The 18,839-nt window shown below is 41.6% G+C and overlaps 1 protein-coding gene across 1 annotated transcript in view; it reads right to left on the bottom strand.

The window, feature by feature from the left end:
* CHD4 (chromodomain helicase DNA binding protein 4) overlaps positions 1-9,364 on the bottom strand; it is a 33,889-nt gene extending 24,525 nt beyond the window's left edge. Inside the window, exons 1-9 of the mRNA XM_058169350.1 lie at positions 8,661-9,364; positions 5,665-5,792; positions 5,206-5,400; positions 4,812-4,930; positions 4,068-4,309; positions 3,805-3,932; positions 3,524-3,659; positions 2,923-3,104; positions 2,595-2,834 (exon numbers count right to left, since the gene is read on the bottom strand). Coding sequence (XP_058025333.1) covers positions 2,595-2,834; positions 2,923-3,104; positions 3,524-3,659; positions 3,805-3,932; positions 4,068-4,309; positions 4,812-4,930; positions 5,206-5,400; positions 5,665-5,792; positions 8,661-8,757 — 1,467 coding nt within the window. The 5' untranslated portion in view covers positions 8,758-9,364. The remainder of the gene's footprint in view (positions 1-2,594; positions 2,835-2,922; positions 3,105-3,523; positions 3,660-3,804; positions 3,933-4,067; positions 4,310-4,811; positions 4,931-5,205; positions 5,401-5,664; positions 5,793-8,660) is intronic.
* Positions 9,365-18,839: the final 9,475 nt, after the last annotated feature.

The raw sequence follows: 18,839 nt of genomic DNA, 5'->3' as shown, positions 1-18,839 counted from the left end.
ACCGAATTTGGGATGATCCAAGCGAGGGAGAGGAGGCACGTCTTGTTGAGTCCATTTGGGATGAGTTTGACCCTGTGGCTCCCGAGGACGTGGACAGGTTGTTGGGGAGGCTTCACAGCACGACATGTTTACTGGACCCGTGCCCTTCCTGGCTGGTACTGGCCACTCAGGCGGTGACACGAGGCTGGCTCCAGAGGATTATCAACGCTTCTTTGTTGGAAGGGGTTTTCCCTGCCGCCTTGAAAGAGGCGGTGGTGAGACCCCTCCTTAAGAAGCCCTCCCTGGACCCAGCTATTTTGGGTAATTATCGTCCAGTCTCCAACCTTCGCTTTGTCGCGAAGGTTGTAGAGAGTGCCGTGGCGCGACAGCTACCCCAATACCTGGATGAAGATGTCTATCTAGACCCGTTCCAGTCCGGCTTCCGACCCGGATACAGCACGGAGACAGCTTTGGTCGCATTGGTGGATGATCTCTGGAGGGCTAGGGACAGGGGTTATTCCTCTGCCCTGGTCCTATTAGACCTCTCAGCGGCATTCGATACCATCGACCATGGTATCTTGCTGCGCCGGTTGGGGGGATTGGGAGTGGGAGGCACCGTATATCGGTGGTTCTCCTCCCATCTCTCCGACCGGTCGCAGACGGTGTTGACAGGGGGGCAGAGGTCGACCGCGAGGTGCCTCACTTGTGGGGTCCCTCAGGGGTCGATTCTCTCGCCCCTGCTGTTCAACATCTATATGAAGCCGTTGGGTGAGATCATCAGTGGTTTCGGGGTGAGATACCAGCAGTATGCTGATGACACCCAGTTGTACTTTTCCACCCCGGGCCACCCCAATGAAGTTGTTGAAGTGCTGTCCCGGTGTTTGGAAGCCGTACGGGTCTGGATGGGGAGAAACAGGCTCAAGCTTAATCCCTCCAAGACGGAGTGGCTGTGGATGCCGGCATCCCGATTCAGTCAGCTGCAGCCACGGCTGGCTGTCGGAGGCGAGTTATTGGCCCCAAAGGATAGGGTGCGCAACTTAGGTGTCCTCCTGGATGATCGGCTGTCGTTTGAAGATCACTTGACGGCCGTCTCCAGGAGGGCCTTCCACCAGGTTCGCCTGGTTCGGCAGTTGCGCCCCTTCCTTGATCGGGATGCCTTATGCACAGTCACTCATGCGCTCGTTACCTCTCGCTTGGATTACTGTAATGCTCTCTACATGGGGCTCCCCTTGAAGTGCACTCGGAGGCTTCAGTTAGTCCAGAATGCAGCTGCGCGGATAATAGAGGGAGCTACACGCTCCTGCGCAGACTGCACTGGCTGCCTGTGGCCTTCCGAGTGCGCTTTAAGGTGTTGGTTATGACCTTTAAAGCGCTCCATGGCTTAGGACCTGGGTACTTACGGGACCGCCTGCTGCTACCATACGCCTCCCACCGACCCGTACGCTCCCATAGAGAGGGACTTCTCAGGGTGCCGTCCGCCAAACAATGCCGGCTGGCGACCCCCAGGGGAAGGGCCTTCTCTGTGGGGGCTCCCACACTCTGGAACGAGCTTCCCCCGGGTTTACGTCAAATACCTGACCTTCGGACATTCCGTCGTGAACTGAAGACACATCTTTTTATCCGCGCGGGGCTGGCTTAAATTGGATTTTTTAAATGTGAAATTTTATTAATTTTTAAACGGGGTTTTTAGTTTACGGAAATTTTAATTTCAGGCTAATTTAAATAAGTTTTTAAATGGTATTTTAATCTGTATATTGTATTGTTTTATCTTGCCTGTACACCGCCCTGAGTCCTTCGGGAGAAGGGCGGTATAAAAATCAAATAAATAATAATAATAATAATAATATTCCTTTTCAAGATCAATAATCAAAAACTACAGAATTATATTTATTAGGTATCTTCAATAACCAGAACAGAAGAAAAACTATCTAATATGTAGGTATTGTAGCATGGCTTACAGATCCTTTTAACCAGTTTCAAGATGGACACTTCATAACAACTTGTCTCGTACAGTATAAAAGCAGCATTCCAGTGTTTGGACCATTAGAAATTAGCAAGTGGAGAAAAATCAGGATAGCTTATAACTAGTGAACCATTTTAATTAATACAAAAGAGTGGTTCATACGAACAGAAGCAGAAAATGTTTGAGTACACGTGAATTTCTTTTTATGATGGTGGGTTAAGTGCCAATGTACATTCTGTTCTAATACTGTGTGGTCCAGATATTTCTATAAGCAACCAAATTCCTCTTTTTCTTGATTTGATAAAATTCCATTAAGTAAATAGACTTAAGATTTTCTGCTGACATCTTGAAAAGTCTGGCCTCAATGTCTAGTTATTTTTATTATAGCTCCTTCCACTCCATGATCTAGCAGCTCCTACCCAGGGTAGAACAATATTTCTTATTTAATTATCAATTTTTTCACAAATATATTCATAGCTCATTTTAAAATAAAATATATAAGATCTACAATAAATTATTCAAAACCATGCTCACATCCTTCTTTTTAGGAATATAAGTTCAATAAGACACCTTTTACCTCATAAAGTCACCATTCCCATAATAAACAGTATGCTACATTTTACACTAGTTGCAAATTATTGCAAGAACTCACAGTACAACGTGGACAAAGCCATTCTCCATTGGGGATCTCTGGCAAAGGGGGATTCAAACAGTGTATGTGGTAAGATGAAGGGCAGGCATCACAGCACAGAAGTTCTCCACCATCTTTGCAGACACGACAGAACTCCATGTGGTGATCATCTTCTTCCTCTGCATCCCCCACAACATCCTCCATAGTTTCCTCACCCTCAGAATTATCTTCTTTGGCCTCCCACTGGATACCTTCTTTTTCCTAAAGGAGAGGCAAACTGTTAGCTCCAAGTGCTGTAAGTTCTAAGGAGCATTTGCCATTTTCCCAGGCTTCTACAACCCAAACTCACACAATGGGGGCAGCTCCATTTGCCCTCTGGTGCTTTCTCCATATCTGGATCCAGACAAACCATGTGATAGGCACGAGGACAAGTATCACATAGGATGATCTCTCCCCCCTGCTGGCAGACCTCACAGTAGTCCTGATGATCTGTCTCATAGCCATCCACCGTTGCAGTTGCATCTTCTTCTCCTAATGGAGGCAACAGTGTTCAAAGCATTCAAAAGCAATCAATTAATTAGGTTCTTTAAGCAAAATAAATGGATTTTAGACTTATATCGTAGAGAATTAGCTAGATAAAAGATTTATAATTGAAAATTCAGATAACTAACAGCTGTAGAGATGGCAGTTTGAATCCCACCAGTGATTTCCAAGGACTGCAACAATGAACAGGTATACACTAAGAGGACCCAACCAATAATTAAGATTTTCTTTGTTATATTCTCAATAGGACTTCATTCCAGAATCTTTCAGTTCAATTTTTTCTCTAGACAAGACAGTAGCAAATTCCCTTTTATGGATTTGAGGCAGGTTCCAACCTCAAACACATAGGCCCATCCTATTCTTGAATCCTGTACTCCCTGGAGCTCATTTTAATCAGAGTTCAGTACCTTTCTTTTTCCTTTTTCCAGCTTTTAATTTTTTACGGCTGCGGCTGCTGCGACTGGTAGAGCCATCTGACACAGAATAACTATTGATACTTGCATCATCAAAGTCTGATTCAACGTCCAAGTCATCCTCCTCACTCTGAAGAAGAACGAATATATTAGATAGGCAGATGTAACAATAGCCACCTCTTCCCAATCTCATGAATGCTGAAGGAAACTACTGCCTCAAGTAATACACTCTACTCTCTACACCCAACTACCAGAAAAAAAGGTAAAAAACTCACAGATGATCTTTTACGCTTGGAGCCAAATCCTCCGAGTTTGATTTTTAAAGGTGCCACCTTCTTGGTTTTGGGTTTTTTGATGTCAGGGACACGAGGACTAGCCTTGGGTTTTTTCCGCGCATTAGGGCCTAGAAGATATCACCACCCAGTTAAATAGCACCTAGAATTCAAACTATATTCAGTATACTAACAATATTTAAGGAAATTAGGGTTGCCAGACACATTATAAAAAAAGGACCTCTATAGCTACATATCCCCCTCACCTTTTCCTTCTTTGGTCTTGGCCTTTCGAAGTGGCACTTCAACAGGGGGCTGAGGAAGAACAGCATCCACATTAGTTACCATGCTCTCCACTACAGCTACAGCAGCGGCAGCAGCCGCTGCCACGGATGCTCCAGAACTCCCTTTGAAGGGATTATTTGTGCTGAACTCTCTCCATTTGGCCCCCAGAACCATCATCATTTTTGAGACAGCAATTTTAGGATTTTTTGCAGCAATAAGTGGCCTATGGGAAGGAGAAGAAAAAAGAGCATTAGTAGGTCACGCTGGACTGAGTGGGATTTTCAACTTCAGTAATCACATCATTCCCACCAAATAAGACCATTTTCTGTATACTGGCTAAATTCTTCCCAAAATATGAGATACTAACACAATCAAAACAGAAAAATGTTTCTAGCACTATTTTCTTTCTCTTACAGGCAATATTGAACCAATTTGTAGGGCCCTCAACATCTATAAAATTAAATCCTCAGGCATAAGATATTGCAATAATGTATGGAAAATATAACAGTACATAAGTTACCAGTATTGCTTATTACAGCTCAACAGATTATTAACTTACAGTACTTTGCAAATGAGGTACAGAGGCATGGAAAAAGTAGATGGCCTTTTTTTAAAGCAGTTTAACAACTATTTAGATTTAGCAGTGCATGCTTTATTAAAACTATTTAGTTATGCATAATTTAATGCAGTATTACTGAGACATAAGGAACAAAACAGACTCATACCTGACAAACTGGCTGAAAGCCTTGTAATTTGTTAGAGTGCGATAATCTTCTTCTGTGAAAATGTGATCAATATCTTCCATGCCCCAATCTTCTAAAAGTTGGGCAGAGGACTTAGGTTCCTAGTAAAAGAAGGATTCAGAAGGTAGTATTATCAGAGATAAAGTCTCAACTTGAAAACTGTTTTTTAGTATCAAAAAACCCAAAACATTTTACCAAAGAAGTACCACGTGAGAGATTTAGAAACCGAGCAAAGGAAAAATACAAGACAGACACCAAGTCTACAAAGTTCAGGAAGTAGAACAATAATCTTTTAACTGTAACTGTTGTTAGTCCATGCCAGTATATTCTCAAACTAAACTAAACACATAACTTTAGCAGAATGTTTCAGATTCACCTTGGAATCATCATCTTCATCTTCTTCTTCCTCCTCTTCCTTGCGCTTGGTTTTGTTCTTCTTCTCTTTTTTAGGCCCAAGTTTTTTCTTTTTCTTTTTGCCAGGAGTATAGTCACTTCCCTCACTATCTGAGCGTAACAGCACCTCCTCTTCTTCCTCTACAAATTCATTTCCTTCACCAGAGCTATCTCCAAGCTGGAATGGAGGCAGGTGAAAAAATTAAGATAAAGTGAGCCTTTATCAAACCCTTGTTCTTTTAAAAAGAACACCAGACATACCATCAACATGAAGTCCCATCTATTCAGAAAAAAAGCTTTTCTCTCTTCAATCCCTTCCTTCCTTCCCCCACTGTATTTTCCTATTTGCTTTTATATTTTTGTATTTTATTCTATAATCTAATTTAAACAATGTTCAATCCCTTACAATCACCACACATGCAAAGACTTTCTATTTCCTTACCTCTTTTTTCTGACGCTTACTGAGCTTGGGTATCTTAGGTTCTTTCAGCTTCTTGGGCTTCTTCTTTTTCTTGATTTTTGGCAACTCTGCCTCAGATAACAGTTCTTCCTCTGGCTCTTCTTCAGGCTCTGAGATAAGTAATAAAACCAGCAAGCGAGTTTCTAAAACTCAAATGTGACATCATACTCTGTTCCTAATTACATCCTCCTACCTATACTTACCTGAAGCTGCCTGACCATTTTTTCAAACCACAAGGTAGGCAGTAATTACTCTAATCTTTAAATTCTGGTCTTTTCTAAACTCTTTCTAGTTTGAGTTTATCCCCACCATGAATTATGGGTAGTCCTCAACTTACAACCATTTGTTTAGTGACTGTTAGAAGTTATAATGGCACTGAAAAAAATGACTTATGACCTGTTTGCACAGTTACAATGGTTGTAGCATTCCCATGGTCATGTGATCAAAATTTGAGCTCTTAGCAACTGGTATGTATTTATGGCAGTTGCACTGTCCTATGGTCATAGGATCACCAATTGTAACTTCCTAGCTGACTTCTGACAAGCAAAGTAAATGGGGGAAGCCAAATTCGCTTAATGACTCCATGATTCACTTAACAAACATCTTTTGCCAAAATGTTAAACTTCATTTAACATTTTGGCAAAAAAGATCAAAAAATGGGGTACGTTCACTTAACAACTTAATTAGCAATGGAAATTTTGGGCTTAATTGTGGTCATAAATCAAGGACTACCTGTACTAGTAATATATTTCATAAATGAAATGTAACATTCAAAGAACTGTAGACTAATGTAATCATTCACATAGGCACTGAAGGTTTTTTTTAAATGGGGAGATACAATCACCTGTTAAAAATTATACATACGAAGCTTTCATTAAAAGAAGCGATTTCTATACAGTACTCATTTTTTCTAAGCCAAACTGATGTAACTGGAAATACTAAGTTCCCTATAAATCTGTATCCAAATCCCGAATAAAAAAAGATTAAAGGAATACTCTTTACTCCAGGGAATTAACCCCTGCAATACAGCCAATTGGCTTTCTGCATCCATTTTTTATGTAAGTATCAAAACAACATAGAAAATAGGAACAGTTCTTCATAAACAAACAAAAATCATATGAAGCAGCTACCAAATTATCCTTTTTGTCTCTACTTTGAAACCTTTACCCTCACAGCAAACTTGATAGGAAACTGCACGAACTCCCCCACCCTACCTAGCACTTACTGTTCAGGTATCCAAGTTCAGCAAGTGTCAGAAAAGAAGAAACATAACCTCCATTTCAATCATTAGGTTTTTATTCTGATACCGGTACTTTTCCAGCTCAGTCACATCTTCTCAATGCAAGCTATAACTTATTCCTTCTCCCTTACTCTCTTTTTCAAACACAAATTTAATACATCATTCCTCATTCCAAAACACCATAACCCCATCCGTTCTTCCAATCTCCCACTCCCCAAAGCACATAGGGGCACGGTCAGTAACCAGCTTCCTTTGTGACAGGATCCACAGTAACCCAGTCATTCTTCTTCCCCTCCCCCTTCATCAGCCACCCCCGCCCATTACACGCAGCTAGAGTCACTAGTTCTCCCTCCAAGGAAAATGGCCTCCTAACCACAGGCACCGGGCAGGATGAGGGAAGCCACAGGTCAAAGCAGTTGCTGCAACCGAAGGACAAGAAGCAGAGGGAAACTTCTGGGTGGAGTCCTATATTCCCAAACCAGAAAATATATCTTGTGCCAGAAATATTTTTTATTATATCCCTTCTTCCCAATCTTTCTTACTACAAACATTTCTTAACTTAAACTAAATCTGGACCAAGTGTCCTTTCCACTCCTTTTCCTAGGCAAACTAACACCCACTGAAATAGCTATCTTACTTTTCAACTGATTAACACGAAATAACATTGATTATCCACTTCCCTCTTGAATTTTGGAAGAGAGAAAAGAAGAGCTGGCTCTCTTAAGGTAAAAAAAAAAAAGACATACTATCCAATTGGTCAAACTACTATAGGCACTTCAAAAGCAATGACTCTTTAAAAAAAAGATGGTTTGCTGCAGAAAATAACTGATCTCAAACACAAAAGTTTTCTGAAAACAATTAAAACGTGACCAAAACCCATTACTCATGACTTTCACTGCATCATACTGGCCGTATTCATTCCAAAGGACTAAGGTGAGCAGTTGTAAAGTAAGCTACCCTAGGTGTGGCTGGGAACAAAAGTGGGTCATACAATTACCCAAAGCATAGATCACTTTGGATACAGAAATACTGAACTTTCAAGTAGGCAATAGAAAGAAAGCATCCCTTAGATTCACTGTTTGAGGGAGAAATGTTTTCTTTTGATAGGAATCATTATCCAACCTTCCAGTCTCATCTCCTTTAATATCCATGCAAGGTTCCCTCTACACATCAACAAATGAAATAAACCACATAGATTTTAGAAAAGGGATGCAGACACTTGAGAGACACTTTCTGTAATACACATATGGACTAATAAACAAAACTTTTCCCATTTTCACATACATTAAAAAACGACAATTATTAATTCAAAATATCTGAGATCTACAAAATGCTCTTCCTAAACATAGCAGAACACAACTTCTGCAGGAACTAATGGATACAGGAAGTAATGGATACAAGACATACCAAATATTAGCAGTAGCTGTAATCACAGTTTCATCTGCAATCCAAGTAGAAGTTTATGTCATTTTTATACTGTGGGGAAAACCTCACATTTTTACCTTCCATATTCTGATACTACATAGTGTTTTTATCATATAGTTATCATCAAATATTAGATGAAGGGTAACTTATTACTTCCATGTGAGCCCTATAAAAAATCTGGAGTGTTGTGGTGTTTCTGGTCCCATATAAAACAGATGACTCTAGCTAGTTCTGGTTCAGACAGCCAACAGACATATTGTTTTATTCCTTGCCTTAAAAAAAAAAAACCTTCTATCACAGAATTTCTGTGTACCTTGATGTTGATGAATACTGTTGTTCAACAGGATCTCCATCTCCTCCTCATCACTGCCAGCAGAGCAGGGCGATGGGGATCCTATGCCCGACGCCATGCCCTCTGATTAAGAGGGCTTCTGGGATTCAAGCAGCTTGTGCTATCTTGGCACTTTCGTATTAATAATGGCAGTAACGTGCTACATGAAGAAAAAAGAGCAAGCAATAAGACTTAAAAGTCCCAACATCTTTTATACCAAGTTGTCAGACGGCCCAAATTGACTCCATAGAATATCAAGAAAAAGGCAGCACCAGGGAGAGCCAAAGAAGTCAACAACTTGGCCCAAGCACCAATCCAAAGTGGTCCTGAGGGCAATGCTACATTAATTCGAGGCAATTATTTCATTCTAAGTAGATTGACAGGAACTTCGACTTTGGGTTTCCCAGTTCTTTTCGGATGGAGCCTGTGGGCAGGAAGGCGAATGTCTGGAATTACCTGGCTATACTTTCTAAAAGATAAAACTATCTGAGGGCTTCCTTCTTGCTTACTTAAAAAAAGAAAAGACCTCCCTAAGATTTACATTTCGGTGGTGACCAGCAGTCCAGCTGCAGGGAAAATATACCAAGGGATCGTTTTAAGGAAAATAGCAAACAAAAGGCACAGTCAGCTCAAAGGAAAGCAAGGCAAACTTGCTTCCCCTGGGAAATGGGGGTGGGCACGAAGGCAGAAATCAAGCAGGGTAAGCGTGGGGAGAGACGGAGGGAGGGAGGCGGGGACGGGAATCAAGGCCGGGTTTGGGAGATGGCGAGGAAAGGCCGCTTTCCCGGCTCGGGACGCGGAGGGAGAAGCGCGGCTGGGGAGCAGCGGCGCCCCAAAGCGCCCCCCCCGGACACGTGCGCCGGTCGGGGGTCGCGCGTTAGGCAGCGCGGGGGGGGCCCTCGCCCCCCGGCAGGTTCGGGGTCACCAGGGGGGCTCGCGGAGGGGCGGGCAGCCGAGGCGAGGCACCCCGCCTCCCTCGGGCGCGCCAGGCGGCGGTCTCCCGGGGGAAGCGCGGCAGACCAGCCTGGGGGGGGGCCTTCCGGTCGCCCCCCCGTCTCTCCGGTGTCCGTCCGTCCGTCCGCCCGCCCCGGCCTCTCCTTCCATCCCGCCCTCACCCGACTCCGGGCGCCCCGGCTTCTTATTTCTCGACGCCGCTGAAGGGAAAATGGCTCCGGCTCCAGCGCCGCCTCTTAAAGGGGAAAAAAAAAGCCCCAGCCAAGCTCCTCCCCCTATCCCCCCCCCACGCACTCCCGCCTCCATCCCATAATATGCCCCTGGTGCCTTGGAGACGGGTCCCACCTCCGTCACCTCAGTAACCCCCCCTTAACTGAGGCATCCCATAATACTCCTCTGCCCACCAAAGTACCCGCTCGGAACCCGGCTCTGCATCCCATAATAACCACTCCCCTCCCCTTTCCAAAACATCCCATAATAGTCCCTGCGGGGGGACCGTCCAGTAATACACGCTCCCCCCATGCGGAAACATCCCATAATACTCGCCCTTACTCATACACACCACAATAGTCACCCTTCCCCCCATGGAGGCATCCCATAATAGTCACATTCTCTTCTTTCTCCCCCCCCCCTCCTCCCACAGGCACCGTCTCACTGCCCTGAACATCCCATAATATTCACCACTACCTACCCTCATCCCCTTGCCTGGCTCTTCCAACCCACCCACAGTAATCTCTCCCCACTCACTCCTTCCCTAGCATATCCCATAATAAGTGCATGCTGGCTGCCAAGTCTGGTATCCCAGAACAAGCCCTCCCTTTTGCATCCAGCCCTGCCTCACTGAAATATTCAGGGAGCCCCCATGGCATCCCATAATAGGCACACCCAGGACATCCCATAATATCAACCATTTTCACCTCTCTCTCCTCCCCCTTAGCCAGGCATCCCATAATAGTCTCTGGCCAGTGAGACATCCCATAATACTACCAGCAAATCTTAGCCACAGCCTACAATGCTCGCACTTACTGCATCTCACTCCTTCCCTGCAGCCCATAATAATCACTGTCACACTGTTCTTCCCTCAACAAGTAAAAGCAGCATGAAAAGAAGACCCTGCTCCAGAGTCTAAGGCACCCAAGGGACCCCTCTGGAGCAGCACCTTCCTACAGAGAAGCAACCCCCAAACCACTTGGCAAATGTGTTATAAATGTATCCCATCCCCCTACTGAACACACAGACCATAATAACCACTGGGGGCATAGGGCCAATAGCCTATCCCATAATACTCTAGCAAAGCCTGCCAGGAATCTCCATTCCTCCTTCAAATGATGCAGACGCTGCACATCCCATAATCTTTCATAGACTCCTATACAGCAGGGACATGTGAAGTCACATCTTATTGTCTGACTACTATAAGGCCTCAAGACAGATTTCACCTTTCCACAATTGTTTCTGACAGTTTGATAGCAGAGGGATATGGAGAAAGTACACAAGGATCACTCTATATGTAATGATTACTGTATATGCAAATACAGTATCAATCTAAAATAATCTTCAGTCATAGACATCCATAAGAACATTTGGATACTCATTCTACTTTTTTATGTCTAGTGGAAAAAAATGGTCCACTTGTTTTAAAACTTTATTGCAAGTGACTAATAAAAAATGTTCATGATTATTTCTATGTACACAAGACACATCCCACAACAGTATTTTAAGCATACTACTTGTCAGATATTCTTATTATCTTGTATAAATGTCCATGCAAATATTCCAAGAAACTATTGAAATTTAAATACAAAGTATTATTTTAAATGTAACAGAAGTTTTCTTCTTGACTCCTAATGTTTTATGTTATCTTTCAAAATGTCCCATACTCTGTTGATATTTAACATGCATGGAAAGCTAGACACAAAAATATCTAGTGTTGCTATGCATTTCAGTGCTATTAAATAAAGAAATTGATAACATTGTTAAAGGATAGCCTCTTTGCTCATATCCATTTACTCCCTGAGTTAAAAGAACTTGTTTTTATCCTGCTATCTACCATTTTTTCTTATTATAGAAATTTACACTATATCATATATATTAGTGATATATTTTAAAAAGTACATATTGGATCATTAAATTTAATATAGCACATAGACATTAAAATTACTGTTAATAGCATGTTCTATTTATCCCCCAAAATATGTAAATAGAATAGATTTAAGATGAATAGAGATCTGAAGGCTGGATAATGTCAGTACCACTGGGGCAATACCTGGCCTGAGATCATGCTGTTAGCATTTTTGCCAACAAAAATAGATTGTCCCTACCATCACTACCAATCCCACCTCACCCTGCTCTTGCCATTCTCCCATAGCTCAACATCATTTTGATAAATGTTGCAAACACAATTTATACTGAATATACATTGAAGGCAAATATATGTATCTTAGGATAATTTTTCAGGATCCAATCTGAGTTGGTCACTGGGACCAGAGGTTTACTGTTCCAAGCTTTCGGATTCATGCTTGAGCCCATCCTCAGGGAATTTCTCTCTACCAGAATGTATGCTTTGGGCTATTCTATGTGTAGTATTTTATATATTTAACATTTAAATTATTTTTAAATATTTAAATTATGTTAAGAGTGAGGGGGGGGGGAAGAAGTTCCCTGAGGATGGACTCCAGCATGAGGCCGAAAGCTTGGAAGACCAAACTTCTGGTCCCTGTGATTGGATCCTGTTTATACATTATAAGGTTTAGGCAGGGGTCCTATTAAGCTTATATTGTGTGTGAAAGGGCTGTATCTGATATACACGTGAGCATACAGGTAAGGAATGTTGTAATGGAATTGAGAAAAGTTGTTTTGTACCAAAGGGAAGCATGTGCAACCTCCCATCCCTGTAACAAATATAGTTTTTGTCTTATAATCCTTATAGCTACTAGACTTCATACGTAAACTTAAATACTTAATTCTTCATACTTAAACACCATCGGTAACTCCCTCTCTATTCCTGCAATGAAAGCTGCCAGAGCCAAAACAATTCAGATGATAGAAGAGAGGAGAGCTGGTGATCATGAACCTCCAGAAGCAGTTAAACTCTCTATTGGTAAATGTAAGGCAGTTCACATTAATCAGAGGGGCTAAACCTAAGGATCACTTTTACTTTGCTCAGGCTCCCTGGAGCAGAATACACATTTACTGCAGCCCCATTAGTTCTCTGTTTAGGGAGAGAGAGAACCTAGGTAATAGAATATCTAGGTAGAAGCATTGTTTCTTAGCTGCTTATTATAGTCCTTTGGACTCCTCACAGGCAACTCTTTAACCAGTAAAGTGGTAAAGCCAACCCAACTCCTATTTCAGAGCACAAAGGATATACATTCATCAACAGGGATCGGTGTGAGTCTAGCGGTTGTTATGTGGAGTTGCCAGCCTTTCCGTTTTAATCATGAAGATATACAGTATGTACACATATTTTTCTGTTAGCTATCAAATATCCAGGATGCTATAATTCTGTGGGATTTGGTTATTTTTGGTTATATTTGGTTATTTTTCTAGGAATTCTGGGAAACATATAAGCGTTTCCATTAGAGAATTGTGCACCAGCTCAAAACTAGCTTCACATATCAGCAATCCCATGACATAAGCAGTATTCAGATGCAGATATTATTTATTGCTGGCTTAGTTACAATGTGTTTGAAAACCTTAGTAAATCTAATATTTTGTTAAAATTGTAAAACTTTGTGGCATTATGGACAGTCCATTTCCACATCAGAAATTCTTTCCATACTCCGACTTCTGGAATTCAGCTGCATTTGCAGCTCCCTTGACTTTAAGATCTGAGCTATTAGTAGATAGTAGCAAAGAATTAAAAGTGTTATATCCATTGATTGCTATCTTGTGGTTATTTGGAGTTTTGCAGCCTAGATCTGATAGCCATATTCTCATAAGAATCACTCAAATTATTTTGCCAATAACCATACAAATGCATACATTTGAAATAAGGGCATAGGACTGTGATGGCGAACCTATGGCACGTGTGCCAGAGGTGGCACCCAGAGCCCTCTCTGTGGGCACGTGCACCATTGCCAGCTGATCTTTGCGTGTACTGGAGCCCCGGCAACCCAAAGACCAGGTGGCCAGCACGTGCATGTCCACCACCAGCTGGTCTTTGAGTTTCCGGGGCTCCGGTGCATATACACGCGTTCCGGTTTGGGCACTTGGTCCCGAAAAGGTTCGCCATCACTGGCATAGGAGATGCTGCAAGCCATTTATTATATTTCCCTTTTGTAAAAGAAGGAGGAGTAAAAATTTTTTTGATTCTCCAGGATCTGCAGTGCTTGGGAAAGAGCGGTTATTAATTCCTCTTTGTTTTCAGCATTCTTATAACAGTCTTCAAATTACTTTTAAGTGATTGGGGGAATGGAAACATCTGGAGATATAGACATCCCCTTAGTCCCAATGCATCTGAAATGCACCAGACTGGGGAAGGTATGTAATTAAGCTACAATGTCAGCAGGCAATGTCACCTAATAGTTCACAAGTCACTGCTGGTATGACTACTGAAGAATCCTATATCAAGTGGACGAACTTCATACATAGCTTCCTTCTTCCTATTAATGGGGGTTAAACAAACTGTGGAAACTCCTTTTTTGTTTTATTGACTATAATGTGCAAACAAGACTTTTTGACTTTTTCCTTCCTAGGAAACCAACTTTAAAAGCCATGGTTTATTTTTATTTCCCAGTTTTGGCTTGTTAAGTGGTTAATAAACCAGAGGATTCCTGGCTTGCATATTAAACAAAATATGAAATTTTCATTAGTTGTTTAGCAATTCCTACTAGCAGGAGAAGCCAACCATCGGTAGGTTAATGTATCAGAGATGAAATAGACAACTGCATCTTTCAGTATTTTTCCTGTCATAACCTCCAATTTTTTCTCAAGCTATAGTTTTCAAATAAACTACACTAATTTCTTGACTGTGAACATAGTGGGGCCATATGGTCTGTCTATTCAGTATAATTCTTAATTAAAGGAATGTTGGGTACATTTTAGTTGCACTACAGTTTGCAATATTGTCTCATGAAAGTAGGTATAAGGCACTTCCCCAGATAGAGTGCATTTAAATGCATAAATTCTATCTCATTATCTCTAGAAAGTGTTCAAAGTGGTATATTGATACATGTTCCCCAGTTTTGTCCTCATAATACCATCTTGAGATAACTAAAGAAATGGTGATTGGACCACAGCCACCTAGAAAGTTTCAAGAATAATGTGTATGTGTAGTACATGGAGTCATTAATAGATACGTTTATGGAGAAACTTTTTTCTGGAGACCAGTTCAAAAGCATTACTTCTAGTATTCATGCCATGTGAACATTTCCTCTTTAACTAAAATAGGTTTTGCCAAACTACAAATGCAGATTGAATTCTTAATATTCACCAGTAGTTTTTATTATCTTCAAAGCTTAATGTGGTATACAAGTACTTGACAATCATAATTTATCTCCATACTTAGCTTTTGCATGCATCAGGTTTGCTGACTTCATTGGATAGTTCATCAATCAGTAAAAATAAACTCTTGCCTATGAAAGTTTTTGCCCCAATTAATTAATTTGGTGCCTTTTTATTTTAATATGCAGTACAAAGTATTTCTGAGTTTCATATTTTTCTCTTTCATCCTTCAAAGGGGGAAATTGGGGCACTGCATGACAACATTTTTGCAGTGTTCAACAAATCATAGAATATAAAAATTGTTAAGCATCTTGAAGACCATCTATTTCCTTATACAACACTCTCATCTTCTCATGCATTGGCCAATTCTCTCTCTAGATGGCTAACTAAGGAATATTAAAAGTACCACATCTGCTCCCTTCTTTGTTCTTCTTTTAGTTTCTTTTCAGGGCAAGGTTTTTTTAAACACAACTAACCAATTGGAGAGAGAATGGCAAAATCAGCCCTTGGAACAACTATGGGCTGGAAGACGGGCAAGGGTGCATAGGAATCCCAAGAAGGAATAGGCAGGATGGGATGTGAAGTGCTACTAATGGGAAATTACCTGCTCTGAAGCTTCAGAGGAAATGCAATTAAATTGTGTCTGGAATGTTTTCTCTGGAGCAGGAGCCATGCTGGAAGTCCTGCAACATTGTGGAACCAACAAGGCCACCTCATCCAATATGCCATGGGAATCCAGTATGCCCAATTAGTATGATATGAGAAGCTGAATGGCAACCAGTGCTGCCTTGAAGGTAAAGCTGCTGAGTACATTTTCCAATTCTAATGTCTGCTGATGCCTATGAATATTACCTAAAAACAAAAGAGATTTATTTCAAACTTTTCAAATTTTCCCATTTACAAATTAATAATCTATCAACTCACACAATTAAAAATCAGTTGTTGATACATGCTATATTGAGAATCTCCATAAATATACCATGCTTATTGTTTATTTCTTTCATAAGATGTATTATATTCCTTCAGCTAAAACTAACATACAATATACACATATACAAACCTGTATAAACAATAATTATACAACAATCAGTAAAACACAAGCAAAGATTGCAATTACAGCAGAAATAAAAGCACTTACTGAATACACAATATGGAGGTGGGACATTAAATATCATGCAATAAGAGAAACAGGTCTTTGCTTGGCACTGAAAGGAATAGATCCTGGGGGGTTGAAATTAGAGTAAAAACATTACTTAAAAACAGAACTGAGGATAATTGAAGACCTGTATTGTGGTCTGAGGACAAAATAAAGGCAATATCACAAGAACATGATACAAAAACCTGGTTGCTGAGACAAATTTTGCTTTTGTTAGATAAAAGTGAGGACTCTTACTTAGTTATAAAGAGCCCTTGGTAATCTGAAGTACTGTCTCTCAATGTAATCTACCTCAGAAGGCTATGAGCTAGGATTCTTTACCAGCCATTGCTCCTCTGCTTTGGGTTTGGACATAATCCTCCATAGTCATTCTGGTTTCGACAGTAGAACTCATTTCTTTCAAAACTATGCTCTTCTATAGCACTAATTCTCCAAGCTGATCTCGTTTGGAGACCTGGATCCTTTTGAATATGCCTGCAGAAAACATTTTGCAGGCATATTGCAGGTGCAAAACCAGCATCAATTTTTACAGAAGTCACCAAGTAAAGCAGTCTATCTGTTAATATTTGCCTGCTACCCGTTCCACTTTAAAGAGAGCGACTGGAGGATTTTAGTGTGGATGGAATGGAAAGAAAGATTGGAGAATCCATCTCTTGTCCTACCAAATCTGCTTTCCTGGACTTTATGTGTTTTTTGTCTTGAAGACATTTCACTTCTAATCCAAGAAGCATCTTCAGTTCTGACTGAATAGTGGGGTCAGAACTGAAGATGCTTCTTGAATGAGAAGCAAAATGTCACTGATACTCTAGCTACAATACTATATCACACTGGAAGTGTTAAGATTGAGTAGGTAAAAGATTCCTGTTTTGGGTTTTGTTTGTGGTTCTGTCATTTTGTTTTTAATATGTGCACGACATAACATGCAGTAATTAAACAATTTTCCCTATCACTTCTTTTTATGCTATACCATTGTTGATGGTGCCATATCAAGTTGTTAAATGTGTATTAGGAAAGATGTGAAAAATTAGTTGATTTGAAAACAGAGGGCTCTGGAGAACTCCAGAATATTCCATTTTCCTCTATGCTGTGTCTAATGTCATCCCCACCATGAGGTTTCTGAGGCTATTTGGCAGTTTCTGGAAGTAAACACTCCAAACCAGTAGCAGCTTGAGGTGTTCTAGACATTCGGAAAATGCTCTGGAATGTTCCGTCCCCAGTTTAACTAAGTTGATCCACCTCTGATCAGGATCAGGGATAACCTCCAAACTGTTATTATTCCTTTTTTCTCACACATACAGACTTAGAAGATGGAGCATTTGCCTGGAATAAAAGCCAACTGAAAACAACAATCTTTATGTTTTGAGCATCTTGACTTCTTTTCCCTCTAAACCTTCTTTTTCCTTCCGTAGTGAGAGACACATGCTCTGAAGGTCTCTGGACAAACAGCCGCACCCAACAAAATTAGACTCATCCCATAGTATTGCTGAGAGGAGACGTTGCTTGCAGCATAGCAACTATCCCCACCCCCCATCCTGCTAGCAGCCATCCCATAATATTTTGCCTGCTTTACAGGTTCTGACAATTGAAAGGAGGAGATTAAGTGGCAGAGGGGGCCGGCCTGGGTGGGTGGCAAAAGGGCGGTTGATAAAGGGGAGGGGGCATGCTGGAACTGGCTGGACTAGAGAGGGAGAGGGAGAAAACGCAGCAGCCTCTTGGACAGAGTCCCAACAGACGCAGCCAGACATGCTGTCTGTGTGCTGACATCCCATAATAATCTACTCTCCTCCCTCTTGTCCACAGCACGCCATAATAATTCAGAAAGACCAGCTATATATCCCATAATGTTTCTTCCAATTGTCTGTGTTGACTGAATACTGAGATAGCCCATAATATTCACTGAATCCTTAGTGTTACACCACACCCACTCTGCTCAGTGGATTTTTCTTTTGCTTGTTATCTATCCCATAATAGTCCCGGTGTGTGTGTGCGTGTGTGTGTGTGTGTGTGTGTGTGTGTGTGTGTGTGTGTGTGTGTGACATCCCATAATATTCTCACCAGCTGCTGCAGCAGCAGAAGCGCAGCAACAGCAGCTACCACATCCCATAGTACTCTCAGCCACCCACTTTTCCCTCCTCCCCCATTTCTAGTCACATTTGGCTTTGCTGCTGTGCCATCCCATAATATGCATTTGCTTTCCTCTGTGAGGAAAAGCCTCCCAATCTCATAATAGTGCCAGAGGCACGACCCAAGGGCCAACCCCAGTCACTAAGCCAGCTTGGTTGGAGACATTTCCTGGGGCTGGGACTGGGCCTTGTTTTCAGCTTCCCCTGAGCATGAAACCTTGGGCACCGGCTGGGCTACCTCATGGCTCTTCTTGCCACTTTACTTTTCTGCTTGAAACAAAAATCTTCCATATCTTTAATCTAGGGGTCTCTCTCTCTCTCCCTCCCTCTTTCTCTCTCTCACACACACAGTTGTTAAGTAAACCAGTGCAGTTGTTAAGTTAGTAGCACAGTTATTAAGTGAACTTGGCCTCGCCATTGACTTTGCCTGTCAGAAGGTTGCAAAATGTGATCACATGACTCTGGGACACTGCAACCGTCATCAAT

This window comes from Ahaetulla prasina, chromosome 2, assembly GCF_028640845.1.
Source record: "Ahaetulla prasina isolate Xishuangbanna chromosome 2, ASM2864084v1, whole genome shotgun sequence".
NCBI lineage: Eukaryota > Metazoa > Chordata > Lepidosauria > Squamata > Colubridae > Ahaetulla > Ahaetulla prasina.
The sequence above is the reverse complement of the archived record's forward strand: the minus strand, read 5'-3'. Positions and strand labels throughout refer to the sequence as shown.